The sequence below is a fragment of the Furipterus horrens genome, unplaced genomic scaffold, assembly GCF_987537825.1.
Source record: "Furipterus horrens unplaced genomic scaffold, mFurHor1.1.pri manual_scaffold_2, whole genome shotgun sequence".
Classification (NCBI taxonomy): Eukaryota; Metazoa; Chordata; class Mammalia; order Chiroptera; family Furipteridae; genus Furipterus; species Furipterus horrens.
In genome coordinates this window covers 167,084,344-167,103,267 of record NW_028327172.1, presented here as the reverse complement: position 1 = coordinate 167,103,267, position 18,924 = coordinate 167,084,344, and the positions used below count along the sequence as shown (strand labels likewise).

Sequence of the window (18,924 nt, the reverse complement as noted above, 5' to 3'; positions counted from 1 at the left end):
ATGTGACTGATTTTGTATTCAAGGAAAAATGTTGGTTTGATTTGAGCACTATAAGTAAAACCAAATCACAAGTTCAAACCTCATATATTTAAGAGAGTCTGATCCTTTCCTGAAACTCATATGTTTCCAAGACTGTAACATTAACCTTGATTGTTCTTGTTAGACATATGAGCTCTTGGTCATGGTGGGAAATTATGGAGGGATCTGTGCACAAGTAGCACCAGAACTGGAAAGAAAAAGCATTTGAGGGGTCCCTAATGACTGTATTGACTAGACTTCCCATAGGAAGACAGCTTAGGGGGATATGGAGTAAGTGGTGGGCCAAGGGAAAGGAAGAGTGCTCCAAGTTTTCATTCCAGTCAGGGAATCCAGCTGCTTCGAAATTTAGCACTGCTACCTGGGATGTTAATTTAATATATCTGCAACTCTTACTTCTGCAGGGTGAAGAATTAATTCACTTAGATGGAAAGTGCTGTCCTGAATGCATTTCAAGGAATGGCTATTGTGTTTATGAAGAAAATGCAGAATTTGTGAGTATTGGGGCTAATAGTTGAAGGCTATTAAGAATCAATAATTCAAAGTCAATTTAATCAGAGGTGTTACCTTCTCATTTGTTTCACGTTCATTTGTTCAACAAAGTGACGGTGGACCCACTCTGTGACAGGTATTGGGGCTACAGCTGTGGACACAGCAGGCAGAGTGCATATTCTCGTGGGGTTTATGTTTTAGGGTGGGGACCCAGAGGACAAAGTGCTGCCTAGAGAATCAAGCAGCTTAATGGGGCTTGAGGGGACCTGGGATGGAAGGAGATGCTCTTTTATATCAAGTGATTGGGGAAATCCTCTCATGCAAAGAAATTTGAGTCGAAGTGAAAAAGCCTGAAGTGAAAGTGTGCTTGATGTGGTCAAGAAACAGCAAGAAAGTGAGTATGGTGGAAACCAAGTGGCTGAGGGGAAAGGAGTTGGAGGTGAGAGTCAGCAGTAACCTGGACACAGTGATAGAGATGTGTTTTACCCTGATGCAGATGGCAGCTGCTGGGGCCTTCTGAGCATTTGTCCCCAAATGCTGCGATCTGGCTTACTTGTGAAAGGATCATTTTGGCTGATACTTGGGCAAGTGACAGAGGGGTTGGGAGTGGAAGCAGGTGGTCCACTTTGAAGGTTTTGTCCTCATCCAGAGAAAGGGTGATGGTGGCTTGATCTAGGGAGACAGTGGTGAAAAATAATTAGGCTCTAGATTTATTCTGCAGAGAGAACTGAAATAATTTTCATGCATTGTATGTGTTGTGAAACTATTTGCTAAGGTTTTATTTCTCCCTGTATCTGTAATTTTTATTATATACCCAAAAGGAAAAAGAAATTTATCTTAATCTCTTCAAATTAACTCTATTTATGTACCCCATATTTTCCACGTGGGGTCTTGAAATCTTTCATAAATTCACTGTATTCTTAAAAATATGCCAGTTGATCATAAATATGACTGCTTCATTGACCAATCAGAATAAGATTGTAAGAATTAGGAGTAGGTACTTTGATTTGTGGACTGATTCCTGCACACTTTTTCTCTGTGATTTGGGTAGATGAATGTGTCAACCTGCCAGTGTTCTGTATGTGCTGAGGAGGCATTATTGTGTAGGGTTAATATGCAGGCTCTAGATTGAAATCCGTACTTTGCCACATACTGTGATCTTGGACAGGTTGCTTAATCCTCAGCTGCAAAGCAAGGATAAAAATGGTACTTACCTCATGGGTCTATTGAGATATGTATAAAGTACTTAGAACAGTGCCTGGCACACAAAAAAAGCTTTAAAATGATATTATTTTTGTTATTATGCTGTTGGCATTTTTGATTAATAGTGGTATTTCATAGTTCAGCCATTCTAGTTTCTTGAGAATTTAAGAGGTTAAAGGTTCCCTATAAATGTTGAATCTGTATTTTCTCAATCATAGTATTAATTTGCCTGCTTATTTTTGGAAGTAAATTAAGCCCAGTGGAATTAAAGTAAAGCAAATTGTTTTAAGTAAGTACAAATCCCCATAATGCTCTATCTAGTACCACACAAGATTCAAGAATTTACCCTTACAAGCTTAGATCTCTTGACTGTGAAGTCCTTCACATTGAGGGGAAGTAAAGCCAAGTACCCAAACACAAAGTGAGAACGAGAATTTAGATATATTTCCTGGGCATGTTGACTTCACTGCATGTCAGTATACTTCTCTTGTTTTCAGTATAGATATATTTTATTCCTGTTCATAACTGATCAATGATATTGCTTGTCTCTTGGGGAAAAATGGATAGTTCCTAATGAAAAAATAGATAGATAAGCCTAATGGTGTTTTTAGTGGTATAATAAATACATTTCTCTTTATTCCTAGATGTCCTCAAATGCAAGTAAAGTTAAACGTATTCCAGTAAGTATAAGTTTTTAATTTTATAAAAAACTCATATTTGATGGCTATGGCCTGGGATTAAGAATCTTAATGGTAACTAAGACTGATTCATTGAAATTTTCCTCCTTTCTTTAGCTTTCTTTTTTCACAATTAATAATTAATACTTCTCCAACTACAGGCCTCTACATAGTCTTTTTCTATTCTTGTGATGATTTTCACCTCCTGATTTTTTTCTGGGCTAAGAACCCAGTTTAGCCTTTAGTACAATTTCATGTACCACAGAGTGTTAAAGTGAGAGCTTTTTGGGTCTTGAGAGTGTTCAATCCCCAAGAAATACCAAATGTTCATTCTCTCTCTGTTTTCTGCAGGGCAGTGTTGTATGGTTTCTTTTTGAGGGAAAATGTAAGCATGTTTGTTCACTCAAGCAACCTTACAATTTTAGAGGTTATAGAATCTGCTGTGCCTTGAAATGGAAGAAAAGCATTTCTGCTTTCTCAAGATAATACTTCTCATTGTTATTAAATACTGTCACATTGTTTGGAATTTTAACATTAGTTGACATAATAAATATTTTATCACATCTTTATTTTAAAATATTCACTTCTATTCTTACTTGCTTTACATCCTTCATCACCTCAAAACATTCTGGAAGGAACCTTCATCTCTTTCCTATATCCTGGGCGAGTGGGATAGTAAACAAAATAAATAAATAAATAGATAGATAGATAGCCCTTTATGATTCACATTGGATTCTCTGTCAAAATACTTATGTTTATTACCATAATTTGCTTGGCTGAAAAAAATATTTTAGTGTGAGGCAGCTCATAGCACATCTACAGACCACTAAAAAAGCACCTGCAAAAACCTTCACTTTAAGAATACAATGACTCTACTATTACTCTGGTGTAGTAACCATAAGGAAATCAGGGCTTTAACCAGCCTCCCACTGTTATTATAAAGATTGTATTTAATGTACCTGTGAATCACTAGGTACTGAGTAAACCCCTCTGGTGGTTTGTGTGTGTGTGTGTGTGTGAGACAGGTTGAGAAACTAGTGTTCTATGCTTCTTGCTTATTCTGATAGTCCCACTGTACTTTCACAGTTTATCTTTCTGCCTGAGTTCTACATTTCAATAAACCAATTAAGCCAAATTAACTAATCAACCAAAACAAAGAAGGAGAAATAAATCAATTAAACCAAAACAAAGGAGAAATACTATCGTTTAAATGTAGGACACTTCTACTGTCCTATTTCAGAGTTATCAGGAACCTTCACTTTGTCCCTTGTGGGAATGATAAATTACCCATCACAAACTGTCTTCTGAATCTCTGCACTCTGATAACAATGTCATTCTTTACTGTTTCATGTAGGAGGGGGAGAAGTGGGAGGATGGCCTGTGCAAATTTTGTGAGTGCCGGGGGGCTCAGGTAATTTGCTATGAGCCCTCTTGTCCTTCGTGTCCAGTGGCCACACTAGCCCAGGTGGTGAAGGGACAGTGCTGCCCAGAATGCACATCAGGTGGGTCCGTGTCTAATTTATTTCTACTGAGATATTTTTACTGTCAAAACATTTAGAGAGATCCTCTCCCCTATACCACCTCTTTTTTTTTTTTTTCAAGCCACCCACTGGGTTTGTTGGTTTGTTTGCTGCTTCCTTCCTATTTTTTCTAACAAGTGATGTTAATTAATCTTTGTCCATGTATTTGCCAAATTCCACTGATTATGATTATATGACTTTGGGCAAGTCTATTGACCCTTTCTAAATCTTAATTTTCTTGTTAAATTGTACCTTACCTACCTCACAAAATTATTGTACAAAATCAAATAACATAATTTTTGAAAACTTATAAAGGCGACTATGTGTGTTAGGACTTTCATTTTTGAAGCTATAAGAAAAATTGCTGAAGTGTTGTTACAAATGTCCATTTTTTTCAAGGTGAGCTATTAAACAGATGGTTCCTTTTGGAGTTCTCAAAAGAGTTTTTGAAGTTTAAAGACTCATTAATTTCTTCTAAAAATTATTTTTACCTACTTGTTCTGCAACCATGCTTTCAAATCACCTGGGGTTGAATTAGTTCCAGTTAATAATTGTTGGCAAGCACTGGTGTTTCTCTGGCTGAGCAGTAATTTGCCTATGAGCTTAGTCTCTCAGAAAAGTGGTATTTTCTTCGATTCACATTTCATAATTAATTGTTTTCATCCATGGGTTGCAATTTTTCATATTGACAGTTAGTTGCACTTATAGCCTTCAACTTATTTTGGCTAATCACAGTACTCCTGTGCAGAATTTATTATGGGAGAAGCAAAGCAATGCTATGGTTTAATTATGTTACCTACACCAAAGTGGTTCTCTGGGCTTTCCAACACAAATATTTAGCACATTATAACATACCAGTCTTTGAAAATCAGGTCCTTGACAACTTCCAAACCTGAAAGAAGATCTTTGCTGACAATTACTGTTAAATTCAGTGATGATCCCAATTATTGGGAATGAGATTTAAAATTATGAAGAAAAAGAAAACCAGTTGTATTTTTTAGAAGAAAATAATGATTTTTAAAATAGTAGGAAATGGAGAGTATTATGCTAAGTAAAATAAGCCAGGTGGCAAAAGACAGCTACCACATGATCTCACCTATAAGAGGAACCTAATGAACAAAACAAACAAGCAAAATAGAATCAGAGGCATGGAAATAAGAAACAATTTGACAGTTACCAGAGGGGAGGGGGATAACAGGAGAAAGAAGGGGAAGGGTCTAGTCAAGAAACAAGTATAAAGGACCCATGGACATGGACAACAGGATGGGGATTGACTGTGGGCGAAGGGCAGGGGACAGAGGAGAACAACGGGGAAACATTGGGACAACTGTAATAGAACAATAAAACTTAAAAAATTAAAAATTGTAGGTTTTATGTCTTAACTTTTTATGCACATCAAAGCTTAAGAACATCTGAAAAGTCAGAAATTGTTGAATCTGTTTAAATCATGTATAGTAGAGCTACTCATTCCTGTCTTGAGAGGCATTCAAGCAGGTAGAAGTACTAGTAGGGCTGATTCGGTAATGTTTTTAGCATATTCAGTTTGAGGCTATAAGAGACAGTGATAGTATTTCAGATAAGGAGAGATTCTTGGAAATCTTGCACTAAAGTCTTTTTTTTTCCTATTTGGGATCCTTTTTCATACATAAGTTTCAGAGTTTTTTATTCTTCATATTCTGTACAGCTCCATATACCCCAGAGATTCTTTTTCAGAAGGTTGTAAGAGAAATAAATCATATGGTCTTCATTTAGTTTTCTTCTTCTTTGTCTTTGATTGTAGTTTATTGCCACCCAGACTGCTTGACCTGCTCGCAGTCTCCAGACCACTGTGACCTCTGCCAGGACCCCACAAAGTTGCTGCGGAATGGACGGTGTGTGCACAGCTGTGGCCCAGGATTTTACCAAGCTGGTGCCCTCTGTTTAGGTATGGCTCCAGGCAGAAGTCCAGAGGTGGACTGAGGCTATCTGTCGCGTCGTCAAGGAGGGGGTCATGAATGCAGGAAACACACAACTTCCAAAAAACATTAGTAGATAGGAAAGCCATTCAGAGGCTACTGGGCATCTTTACCTGCAGGTCTCTTTCTTCTACTTTTTTACAAGTATTGCTACGCTTACTGGGAGATAGGTACTAGGGAGGCCAGATGCTTACTAGGTAGTCATGGCTGGATTTTTTATTTTTGTACTTTCCGGGGCAGTAATATCAGGATGCTTGGTGTCATTTGTTAAAATATGCAGCAAATCCAAGATAGAACTTTAGAATTGACATGGACCTTACTAGAACTTTCTCATTTTGCAATTGTGGAACATGTGGGACAGAGAATTAACTGGCTTTCTCAACATTTCAAGGGTAACTGGTAATAGAGGTTATTTATCATGGGTTCCCTACCAGAGGATCCAGAATGGGTCCATGTACAATTTAGAATTCTTACTTGTGTGAAAAGAAGAACTTACCTGGGAAAATCTGGCATGGTTCAGGCCAAATCACAGTTACTTTTTTTCTGTCTCTGACTCATAGGGTTCATTATGAATTTAAGAGTGTGTAGGTTATGAACCTGTGCCTCAGTATTCTTATCTCTAAACTGGGGTAACTGGTACCTTCCTCAAAGAGTTTTTGTGAAGATTAAGTGTGTTAATACATGTAAAGTGTCTAGAATAGTATCTAGGATATAGTCAGGGATACAAAAACGTTAACTGCTTTTATTATTTTTACATTTATTCACTTACTTAAACTTTCTCTCCTGATTCATAAACTTCAGACTATTTGAAAGCTATTCATATCTCTGCCATAGGTTGTGGAGGAAAAGAAGCAAGAGATATTTTTGTAAAATGGTTGAGTGAGAAAGATATTGGGGCTAATGGATAAGAAGAAAAGAACACAGACCCCTGAACCAAAATAGCCTGGCTTCAAATGCTAGCTTCATGTGACCTTGGGTTATCTACTTAACCTCTGTGACTTTGTTCCTCATCTGTAAAATTGGGATTAATAATATCTGCCCCATAGGGTTGTTGTGAAGATGAAATGTATTCATATATGTAAAGCACTTCGTACAGTGCCTGGTATGAAATGTGTGCTGTAGAGATGAAGGCTAAGTTATTTTCTTGCCTTTCTTGTTCTCTGTGATGCCAGAGCCTCAGACCTGGGCTGTAAGTATCAGATCTGAGCTGGTGTCTTGGAGCTAATGAGAGCTTCCCTTTTCTTTCTCCCAACCTCGTCCGGAGCCAGCTTGCCAGCCTGAGTGCTCCACGTGTGCCCATGGGCTTGAGTGCTCCTCCTGCCAGCCTCCCCTGCTGATGCAGCATGGGCAGTGTGTGTCCACCTGTGGGGATGGCTTCTACCAGGATCACCACTCCTGTGCAGGTAATCACTGGCCAGACCAATAGCTGGTGGGGACACTGAGAAAGAAAGCCCCTTTTTGTTCCCAAGCCATCTGTGGTCACCAGGAGCTGTAAGCAGCTTTTCAAGTAAGGGAAGAATTCTAAACAAGAGTCCTGATGGGATGAGAACAGTGGACAGGAGAGATGACGCATGTTGATTTTATAACCTTGTTAGTGATGTGTGTATGTGATATAATTTCTGTAGGTTCTTCTGCACACATCTGGGGGCACTGAGGCAGTATTTATTTAACGCCACAGTTCTGTTCAAGATTGTCATTATGTAGTAAGTTAGACTTTTTATAGCATAGTACACAGGGCTGAAATGAAAATAAAGGGGAAATATATCTGTATGTTTTCTAAACTTTATTTCTACCTAAAGAGAGATGGAGAAACAGAAATAAGAAAGTGACATCATAATAAGGATCTTGGACAAAAAACGTAGGCATTTAAATTTGCTCTTACTTTACTATCTATGCATTTTATTAGCTTTATATAGCTAGTTTTATTTTATATAGTTGAAATTCTAATATTGTAATGGTCTCTGGAGATGGAAGTAGTCTTTATATAACTTATCTTGTTGTTTATACTTGATCACTTTTCAGTAGTAATTATAATCATGGGTATAAGTAAAAAAAGTAAATATATGAAGAAATTTTTAGGGGCAGAAATGTGAAATGAGGGTGCTAGTGAAAGCAAAGACAGGGCAGAGCCCTAATAAGTTTGTCTTCCAGAGGAGACAGGGAATCAGATGTGGCCAGAAGCTAAGGCAGGTGTGTGGTGGCAGGCAAATCTGAAAAGGCAGATAGGCCGGTGGGGGGCGGGGGAGCATCTAGGATGTCATCCCAAGTATTGTGGTAGTTCTGCAGTTGAGGAGGAAATGGGCAGATCCATGATGAGAATCAGAAGGTGGACCAGGCTGAGGGTCAGCTGAGATGCTCCTCTTTTTCATGCCCTTGGTAGATTTTCAGGAAAATCATTTGAAGGGAAAATATTAAAAGAAAGAGAATAAGTGCACAGTCTTCTTCAGGTGTGCAGGCTAAATAAGCGCTGAGGCCATGTGCAGGGCCCATGTCGAGGAGGCTGCCGGCCCCCTCATTCCTCATTGTGGTCAGAAGCACGGTCTACGGGACTGTGGACACCATTTTAGGAGGAAATACTGGTGCTGTCTATGCGTGCAGATGTGAGGATAGTGGGGCCAGTCACATTATAGAAGATGAAGGACCAGTGTTTCAGTAGATGATTCGCCATGAAAGAGAAAAGAACCTTTAATGTTCATTGCTTATCATGTTCTATTTACCTGTTATTTTAGAACAGGTTCAGAATGAGCACATACAAACGGCTTTGTAAGTGTCTAATGGTTGGGCAATTTAGGTAAACTGCTGAAGCTTCAATTAGAGGAAATTATTACGTGTATTCTTTACTCCTTTCTTCTGTCCCATCAAAGAGACCTCCTACAAGGACTCCTGTGACCAACTGGCCTTTAAAAGGGAATTAATTTCCTTTAGATTTTATTCCTCACTCCATACTGCCTCCAGCCCCCACCACATGTCTGTCATCTGTATTTACTTTTTTACTTCTTTCCTGTTTCTTTAGTGGGGAACATTTTCCTTTCTCCCATGCCCAGTGTTTTAATTGGTGATGTGAATGCTGTTTTAGGGCTTGTTAGGGTGGATAATGTTTCATCTGATTATTGGTTTACATGGCTGACCGCTTCCACTTCCCATTCCCACACCCACACTCAGGTGTCTTTAGTAGAATTGCTGGGAAAATCCGTTCATGTTCCTTCCAGGGAATTAAACCAATTTGCTTTAGTTCAGCCTGGTTGCATTTTTATGCGTAAATGAGAAAAAAAGAGTGAGCCGGGGGGGGAGGGGGGGGAGAGAAAGTCTTAAAAATTAAAGCTAAACTTGTGATCAGTTTCTATATACTGTTTTGATGCTGAGACTACTAACCAAATGTTTCTTTTTTTATTGAATTTATTCAGGTGATATTTGTTGGCAAAACCATGCAGGTTTCAAGTATAGGACTCAATAATACATCACCTGTACACTGCAACCTGCACCCATTGCCGCAAGCAAAATCTCTTTCTGTCCCCAGAGTCCCCCGCTTTGCCCACCTCCACCCCGATTTACCTCTGGCTATTACCATGCTGTTATGCTATGTTACTTTTTGTTTTTTTTTCCTCAATTTTTTCTCATTGGAATTTTTCCCAATATTTCTGCTTGTGTCATTTTTGGTGGCTTTCCATCATTGACCTTGGAAGTTGGTCAGTCAACCAGTGCTCATCCAGAATGTGTTAGACTTTTCAAAAAGAAGCCTGCTGTTCTGTTGTAACAACAGATTTTTCTGGATTCATTCCTCATGGCAGGGTCATTTGTGTTATGACTGGCAAAATTCTCCACTTTATTGACCCATCAAAACCAAAAGAAAGTGAACATTGTTCTGAGGAAACTAATTACCAGAAATTACCTGATTAATATTCATGCTCACTGTGTCAGATACAGGCAGTGAAAAATGTGGGGCAGAGCCAAGTGGCACATTAACTTGGCTCTTCAACAAAAGAGTTCAAGCAGGTAAATGAGAGAGGAGTGAAAGAAGACATGTCCTGCCAGGGAGTCGCATCTTTAGGGGCCCCTATCATTTTCTCTTTCCCTTCATCTTATAGCATACACACACATACACATATACTGTATGCACACAGACCTGGACATCTGTGTGTATGTATTAATATGATTGTTATATTCTGGTGCTTGACTAAACTGAATAATGTTGTACATATAGACCACATTATGCACCCCCCACCAGTCTCTGCTTCATTTCCGCTGCCTCCCCTAATCTTGAAGTTTGATGCTTTATCACTTTAATTCTCAGCACCGCCCAGTTTTTATACCAATCTCCTTTGGAGACAGGTAATGTGTAAGTTGCCTCTTTCCCACAGCTGATAGGGCCAAGTTGTAATCACCCTCTTAGCACTCAAGTCTCACATTGTCGGCCTGGCATTCGGGCTTCTGCCTTAACTTCTTGGCTTCCTTTGCTGCCAGCTGGGATCTGACCCAACATGCCTGTTGCCCACTCTTGTACTCTTGTTTCACTCTTCTCGACACCGTGGACTTCTGGTCCTAACATTGGTTCCCTACTCTGCTTCCTGCCACCTTGTCCTGTTGTGACCCATTTTCAGGAATTAATAGCCCATCTCATAATCACTCCCAGCCTGATGATCAGGCTTGATACATATATAGATGCTCCTTGCCCCAGCTCTGACCCCTCACCATACCGCATAACCTTGCATGCTTTTTTGCATGGGTTGTGGGTGGCACTTTTGTCTGCATGTATTGTATTCTCTCTGTCAGAATGGTGATCCCATTGCCTCTTCATAGGAATCAAGATATTAAATCTAAATCTGGATCCAGACAGAGCTTGCAGTGTCCTCAGGACAGTCTTTCTTGCTTGTCTTGCTCCTCTTTTCAGTCAACCTCTGGTCCACTCTGCTGGGACCATTGAATTGTGCACACAAATTCTAGATATAAGAGCCCATAAGAAGAAAAGTAAAAACCACCGAACTAACACACGCCATGCAAGATTAGTTTAAAATGAATAGCACGGAAGACTATATATAGACTTTGAGTAGAGAAAGAATAGAATCTAACCCATTTTTATATGTGTATCAGTGTTTGTTTTGGTGTCTTAAAACTTCCACTATTCACAAAGGCCTAAGGATGGAGCTGTATGTGCCCCATGGTAAGGGCTGCCTTAGTTCTGCAGACCCCTAGATGGGAGGGAGGGAGTGCAGCACAGTGCTGAAGACTGTAGGCTCTGGAGCCAACCAGCTTGGATTCCATTCTTGGCTTTGTCACTTGCAAACAGCACATTCTTTAATTCTGTGCTTTAATTGCCTTATGGGTAAAGCAGAAACAATAGCATCTGCCACATAATATTGTTGTAGGGGTTAAATGAGTAAATTCACACATGTCCTTTAGGATGGTGCCTAGTACCTAGTAAGCCCTGCATATATGTTAGGAGCCTCACATTTCTGCTTTCCGTTATTCCTCGTATCTGGTCCCTTTCTCTCACTCCTCTCTGCTCATTCTTTTTTGGCCACTACACTAGGTCCTGAGGATATGAAGATAAATAAGACTGTCTTTGTCTGTAGTGAGCTTCAGTTAAGTCAGGGTTAGCTCCTGCTTACAGAGACACACATACACACAAATAAAAACACAAAGACCTATGCAGTTTATTCTGTACCTGATTGCAGTGTGGTCTTAGGTTTTGAAAGTTAAGGAATCAAACAATTGAACTCTATCACTTGTTGCTTTAGGGTTTGGAGCAAGTTGTTTAATCTCTTTAAGCCTCAGTTTTCCCAACTATAAAATGGAGATAACATTATCTATTTCAAATCATTATTATGGAGTTAGAAAATACGTTTGAAAATGTAAGTATATTATGCCTTGCACATAGTGTAACAATGTGACAGCTTTTGTCATTATTGAATTTGTTCCTTTATTTTTCAATTTATGGGAATGAAAACTGAACAGCCTGCATTAAAAAACAAAAAGTCATGCCATTAGGGTCTCATCTAAAATAAAATCTACTTTTATATATTATGAAGAAGTAAATATAATACAGAAAACAGCTTCCTGTACTCATCACAAGTTAAAATTCTTTCATTTTCTTTAAATGCTCAGATTAAATGATGAGAAACTGTAATTATTTGTTTCTTAGCCAATACTATGGTATATTTAGAGGGAAAATGTATAAGAAGACCCATAAAATTTACATAGAGAATGCTGACCTAGCTGAGATTTAAAAGCTATGGTTTGAACAGAGGAACTTCTAAAGTTAATTATTTGTTGGAACTATGGTTGACAAACATAGCCCAACCACTTGTGGAAATGAAGCACTAACCCCTTGGAGCCCGGTCCAGAGCTGCGAAGCCCGCCTAATGGGTCTTGGCATTATGCTCCAGCATGAAGCTGAGCCCAGTGTAGCCGAGCCCAGGGCAGACCTCTTGGCAGAGGCATTTATGAAACTTTTTCTAGAACCTTCAAGAAGACAGGAGCCCTCCTTGTCCTGTTGGGATAGTCGTTGTTAAGCAGGTATTCTTCATGGTCTATCCCCCATGCCCCAGAAACAGAGGGTCAGTCCCTCTTTCAATGCCAGATCACTCATTCACTCTGGGGGGCCCAGCACATCCTACCACTTGGTCTTCTCTCACTTTGTTCTGCTTAGGCATTGTGCAAACGTTCTCTGGCATTCTAGAGCAATTATGGCCTCTCAGTTGCTCAGAGCCTTAGAAAGGGCCTTCTGCATACTGTTCACAGATAGTTGTTAAGCCTATTCAGTGTACCCGGGACCAGGGATACAACAGTGACTGACAGACAAGTTCCCTGTGGTTAAGGAACTTAACTTTCCCACTGGGAGAAGAGTGTCAGGAAATAAGTAAAAATTAAGACAATCAGATAGTTACTGCTGTCTGAATTCATCACTATCAGTGCTCTAAAGACAATTTTAAAAGGTATGTTGTAGGACATGACTGATTATTGAGGCAGGGATAGGTCTTTTACTTTTGAATTCCTCGCATTGCTAAGTACATATAAGGCCTCTGGGATTATTTTTGTTTGAAAAAAAATGTGTGATAAACCATTGCATGGAGGATAAAGGACAGGAATGTACAGGCATGCCTAGACTTTGGCGTTCAGGTGATCTGTCTTCCACTGAGCTTCTATTATTTACTCCCTGTCAGCAATTCCTGGCTAGGTGTGGCCTGAGGAAAATTACAGAATGTCTTTTTTTCCCACTTCTCTTTTTCTTCCTTTAATTTCCCTCTTAAGATAGTTCGGTGCCTTATACGTGCTGGAAGGGTTACTCTAATTTTAAAAAATCTTCTCTTGAATATATTTTCATTGATTTGAAAGAGAGAGAGAGAAAGAGAAACATTGATAGGTTGCTTCCTGTATGTGGTCATGTGGCCTGACCAGGGATGGAATCCACCACCTAGGTATTTGCCCTGACCAGATCTCAAATCCACAACCTTTCAGTGCATGGGATGACACTCCAACCAACTGAGCCATCTGGTCAGGGCTTTAAGGGTAACTCTATAAAACAACTGTCATTAGAAGTTGGAGAGCATCCATGGATGCTTTTAAGCCATTCAGAAGAAGGGAGGACCACAGGATTTCCTTCCTTATACGTACATTTCTTGAATAAACTGGACCCAGGGAAGCAGGTGGCAGTGGTATTCCAAGTCCCCTTCCTCTTTGGGTGTGCATGTCAAGGATACATAGAGAGAAGGAAAAAGCAGCTGGTAGTGTTTTGCTGGGACCTTCCCTGTGGCAGGAGACTGGTAGTGTTTGGCATTTGTCTGTGCTGCTTATAGACCCCGGCTGTGTGTGTCAAAAGACAAATGACAGAACAAAAGGATCACATACCAGCAGAGAATGCCTGCCACAAATGCAAGGGAGTTTATCTTCCAGACAGATCCCATTCTTCCTGACAAATCTGAACCCCCAAATATTTCAGCTGTGGATTACAAACTAGTGACAAGTCTTCTGGCTTTCTGCCCAGTTCCTAGTGTTCTTTTATTTTACCTAGACTGTATGGCATATATTCTTTCTCGTCCCCATTTCCCATCCCAGCATGCTCGCTGTTCCATCCTCCCCTCCTGCAGAGCTCACAGCACCCCTATGTTATCGCTGCCCAGATCTGAGCAGGCTATGCTAGAGCAGCCGGGAAGTCTGAGAACTCTTTTTATCAAAAGCTTGGTTTTGGTTGGTGGTCCCTCCTTTGGCTTTTCAGTTTCTGTATAGAAATAGACTCAGGGTATCACTGGAGACAATCAATAACCATTTAATTAACAGGTGCTAGGAAAACCAAGGGAGTCTTAGCAGCTGTGGTTGGCCAATGGTCTCAGTGGAGAGGGTTCCATTAGGCTCATCAAGCTAGGTCTAGGTAGTCACTGCACTGAAAATCCTTGGTGTATACTTGTGTTGTATATTTAGGAGTCTAGGTAGAAGGACAGGAGGCAGAAATGATACGGTTGTTCCTGGTAAGCTGGCCTACCTGTCTTTATTCCGACTTGCATATCAATGAGGAGCCAGCCAGCTTGTACATCCCTCTCCATGTGGACCTGCCAAAGCCTCCCTCAGCTGGGAAGTTTTACCTTCAGTTCAAGGTCTATGTCTACAGAAGACCCTGCTAAAAAATTCAAATATGTTACCCAAGACGAGTAAATTATTCAGCTGGATCACAGATATGGTCAATAGATAACTAGCTATTTACCCCGCAAACGACTTAGGGAAAGGACTACAGGCTTTTTACTTTTCTCCTTTAGTACTTTTCCCATAAGTACTAAATGAATTAGTGTTTATTCCAAAAAATAATTTGATAAAGTTAGTGAAATTCAAGGCATGATAAAGAATAACAGTGATTCAAGCTCTCCCAAATCATTATTGTTAGTGTTTTGGTGAATGTCTTCCTAATTTTTAAATTGTGTGTGTGTGTATGTTATGTACAAAGACATATGTACACACATTTATTTATTTTTTAAAGTAAAATCATGCTGTATATATAGTTTTATTGCTCACTTTCTCCATGTTATTTATGATCCTTCTACATCATTTTTGTTACATAATTTTCCATCCATGGTGGCCATGTAAGAATTCATTTAGCCAGCCCTCTATTGCTTGACATTTCTTTCCAATTTTTTCATTAAATAACAATGATGTGAACATTTTTAATAGAAGTTGTGGTAAATATATTTAATAAGTGTAAATTTTGTACTCATCCTAGAAATGTATGAGAGTGCCTACTTCCCACCACCTTTGTCAAAACTAGGTATTATCTGTTCTTAAGTTTATCAGTTTGATTGATGTAAAATAGAATCATGTTTAATTTTTTTTCTTTTACTTATTTTTGGGATTTATATGAAGAGAGTTGAGTTAATCATACTTATCAGCTCATGGCTCATTTTCATTATTGGCCTGGGCCAGATTATTCTCTTGCTTATCTGTCTGTCTGTATGCCTACCTCTCCCTATCTGTTCTTTCTGTTCCCATGACCTATTCCCACTTTACATCTCCCCTGCTCCCCACTTCAGTAACTATCCTAATTCAATTTAATGTGTGTTTTATGTATGTGTTTTCTTAATGCTTTATGTGCATATACTTTAAATATTCGTAAGTATTACTAGGTGGAGATTTAATTCCCTCTCTTTTTTATTTTAAAAACTTTATTTTTGTTGAGCAGTTTAATGGAAAACAGAGATTTCTCATATACCCCGCCCCACCCCTGACACATGCCCACAGCCTCTGCATTATCAACTTCCCTCACCAGAATGGTACATTTGTTACAATCAAGGAACCATGCTTTTACCTTTGTTTCCCCTCTGGAAGCACTATTTCTAAGATAAATACAAGTTGTTATGTGTACATCTAACCCACTGCATCATGAGGGCAAAGGTTTTGTTTTCATGCGTTAATATTGTTTCTACTATAAACTCCCTTAAGTCCATGTGGGCTTTCAGAACTTGTTGCAGGGAGCAAAGGCATCAGCTGGTACAGGGAGGCAGATGGAGGGCAGAGACCCAGCCTGATAGAGGACAGAAGAAGGTTGGAGTAAAAAGGATAAAAAAATGATGATTACTCAGATGAGCTTCTTTTAAATATGTCTGGCATTTGCACTTCTTAGGCAAGTAGCCTTGACCACATGTAGGGTTGTGATAGGGGAGGGAACAGTAGTCTGCCCAGGATCCGGGCTGCTTTAGGAGCTTCACCAATTTTTGGTTGATGTCTGTAGAGATTGCAAGGAAAGAGCTTTAGGGTGGGAGGCCTTTGGAAAGTCTGGAGCCCCTTTCTATAACTGCTGGAATAATCCATGAGGACTCTATCACTTCCTTTTATTTCCTTTAGAAGTCAGCCTGCCTTTCCCATAGTCTTCTATGTCCTCTTCTGTCTGCATCTCACTATAATTTGCTCCCTTTGTAATTTCTTTGCTTTGACACCAGTAGAAACAAAATTTGCTGTATGTCACACATATGATTACATACAACATTCTCTGCTTTCTCCAATATGTCATCTCATCATATCCCCATGAATTAGGTGCCACAAATACAGTTGACCCTTGGACAACACAGGCTTGAATTGAGCAAGTCCACTTACATGCAGATTTTTTTCAATGAATATACAGTTATCTCTCTGTATCCCCAGGGCTTGTATCAGTAGATTCAACCAAGCAGGAATTGAGAATGGTATTTTCAATCTGTGGTTAGGAATCCAAGGCTGCAGAGGGCCGACTGTATGCAGTGATCTGCACCATTTTATATAGGGGACTTCAGCATCCTCAGAGTTTGATATCTGTGGGGGTCCTGGAACCAGTCTCCTTCAGATGGCAAAAGACAACTGAAGTTTTGGGGGAGTCAAAACTTATACATAGATTTTCAACTGTATGGGGGTTGGTGCTCCTAACTCCTACATTGTTCAAGGGTCAACTGTGTTACTATCCCCACTTTGCAGATTAGGAAAGTAAGGAACAGTGAAGCTGAGCTTAAGATAGAAACATTCAACAAGAGCTTCTTATTGGAAATTTACCCACTGTCTCCTGATAATACTTTTAACAGTTGGCAAGTGCTTCCCAGTCACCTGTGAGGTGAGAAGGAAAGCCAACAGTTGCTACAACATGGATAAGGAACAGGATGAAGGAATTTGACCTGTGCATGGCATACCTGCTTGTGCCTAGAATTTGGGTGGTTTCTGTGGAGTTACAAGGGAAACTTCTTGGCAGTTTGGAAATCTGAACTGCAGCTTCACTGATGCCTCTGAAAGAGGCTGCTGATTATGTGTGCTCATTCCCTGGTAATGGCAGAGAAACTTACTCCGAAAGATCATGGGAGAGGCGAGGAACCTGGGCTGCTTCCCCTGAGGGACAGTCTCAACTGCCCATGGGTCTCTGTAGCTATTGTCTGAGTCTGGCAAGCCTTCCTGGGAAATAAGTGGCCAGTAGGAAGGGTGTGTTTTAACATTTCCTTGGAAAGGCTGCATTTTATTATTAGGGAAGCACAGATTAAACTTTTTAAAAAAACAATCATCTAATTTAAAATTATCAAGTACAAAAACAGTTTCTTATTTTCAAAGTAGCGTTTCAATATACAGTTGCCAAAAGAAAAGTAATTCATTCGTTTTCATTTTTTAATGAATTGCTCAGCAAGCCAACACATGTCTTGTTATACTCCAGAAAAGTCTGGGGCTTTCCCAAATAAATTATTGACTGTATGTGAGATAATAAGATAGCTTTCCCTTATTCCTACTCTTTTAAGTTTATTACCACAATTTTCACAAAGTATAATTCAAATCCTGGGTGATCTGAAATATATTACTAAGAGAAATTATGGTGAAAAGTCAAGGAGTGACCTTTTATTTTTCATAATAATCCAAATGTAATAGAAGTCATATAAAATGAGTCTGCAGGAAGAGATTATCAGCAGTAGCATATGTTCAGTTAGAAATTAAAAATCAATTGCAGAACACAGTGGGAGTATGTCCTAAGAAATGACAGCTCAAAAAGAAAGAAAAGAAAAGAAAGAAATGACAGCTCAGCATAGTGCCAGGCTGAAATAAAAGTTTCTTCTGCTGTCCTACCTGGCCATGGAACATGGTTTTTGTCTGATATGGAAAAAAGAGAAAGACCAGCATCACCTTTGGTTACTCTATATGAATATAGCATAAGTATTCATCACATAAGCACATCTGGACTCCAGCATTTATTGGGTAAATTTTATGGCCTCAGGTGTATCTATCTTAAGTTATCATATCTTCAGACTATGACCTTATGGTTACAACTCACCATGTAGATTTTTCCATGTAGAAGGTAACTGATAGGATGAATTCCATGTAGGGAGTGAAAAATGGCCATGCATTCATTTAACATTCATTTAATGAGTACTGACTGTGCACTAGGCATCGATCTGAACACTGGGGATATTTAGATAACTGAAACATGGCTCCTGTTTTGGAGGATATTACATTCCATTGAAGGGAATCGATTTGTAGCTGAACAGTTAGTATAGTAGGATAAATAGCACAAGGGAGGCATGTACAAAGTGCTGCAGGGACATAAATGAAGGAGCGACCCACTCTGTTTGGACAAGTTCCATGAAGCTTTGCAGTGGTGACGGCTTAGGAGGCTTCGGAAGTGTAAAGAAGACTCCAGGGTTTAGAGAAGGAGCCAGAGGTGTTGCTGGCTGGGTGAATCCTGTGGGGGACATCCAGAACCCACAAACAGGCACATGGCGTGCTTAGGGTACCCTGTGTCATAGAATGGGCCAGCATGAGGGAGACTGTGGAAGGCAGGTCTGAAAAGATAAGTAAGGCCCAGTTTGTGATGGACCTGAGTGTCATTCCTGAGGCTATAGCCTCTATCCTGCTCATCCTTTGGCTCCTGTTCTGATTGGCAATGCCAGAGGTAATATTAAACATATTTAACAAATAGTATGGCACAAATTGGATCAGTCAGAAGGCAGGTGGACTTGAGACCCTCTCCTGTGTTAGACCCTTTGGTTCCTGAGGCATGGGGTCAACCAGGTTCCCAGTGTGAAGCCAGAGTGCCATAAAGGGGGCAGGACATTGACCATT

At 39.7% G+C, this 18,924-nt stretch overlaps 1 protein-coding gene across 1 annotated transcript in view; it reads left to right on the top strand.

Moving 5' to 3' along the window:
• Positions 1-18,924, top strand: part of FRAS1 (Fraser extracellular matrix complex subunit 1) — a 461,942-nt gene that overhangs the window by 198,196 nt on the left and 244,822 nt on the right. The window contains exons 10-14 of the mRNA XM_090266724.1: positions 441-530; positions 2,376-2,411; positions 3,763-3,910; positions 5,709-5,852; positions 7,152-7,286. Of these exons, the coding sequence (XP_090122850.1) occupies positions 441-530; positions 2,376-2,411; positions 3,763-3,910; positions 5,709-5,852; positions 7,152-7,286 (553 nt within the window). The remainder of the gene's footprint in view (positions 1-440; positions 531-2,375; positions 2,412-3,762; positions 3,911-5,708; positions 5,853-7,151; positions 7,287-18,924) is intronic.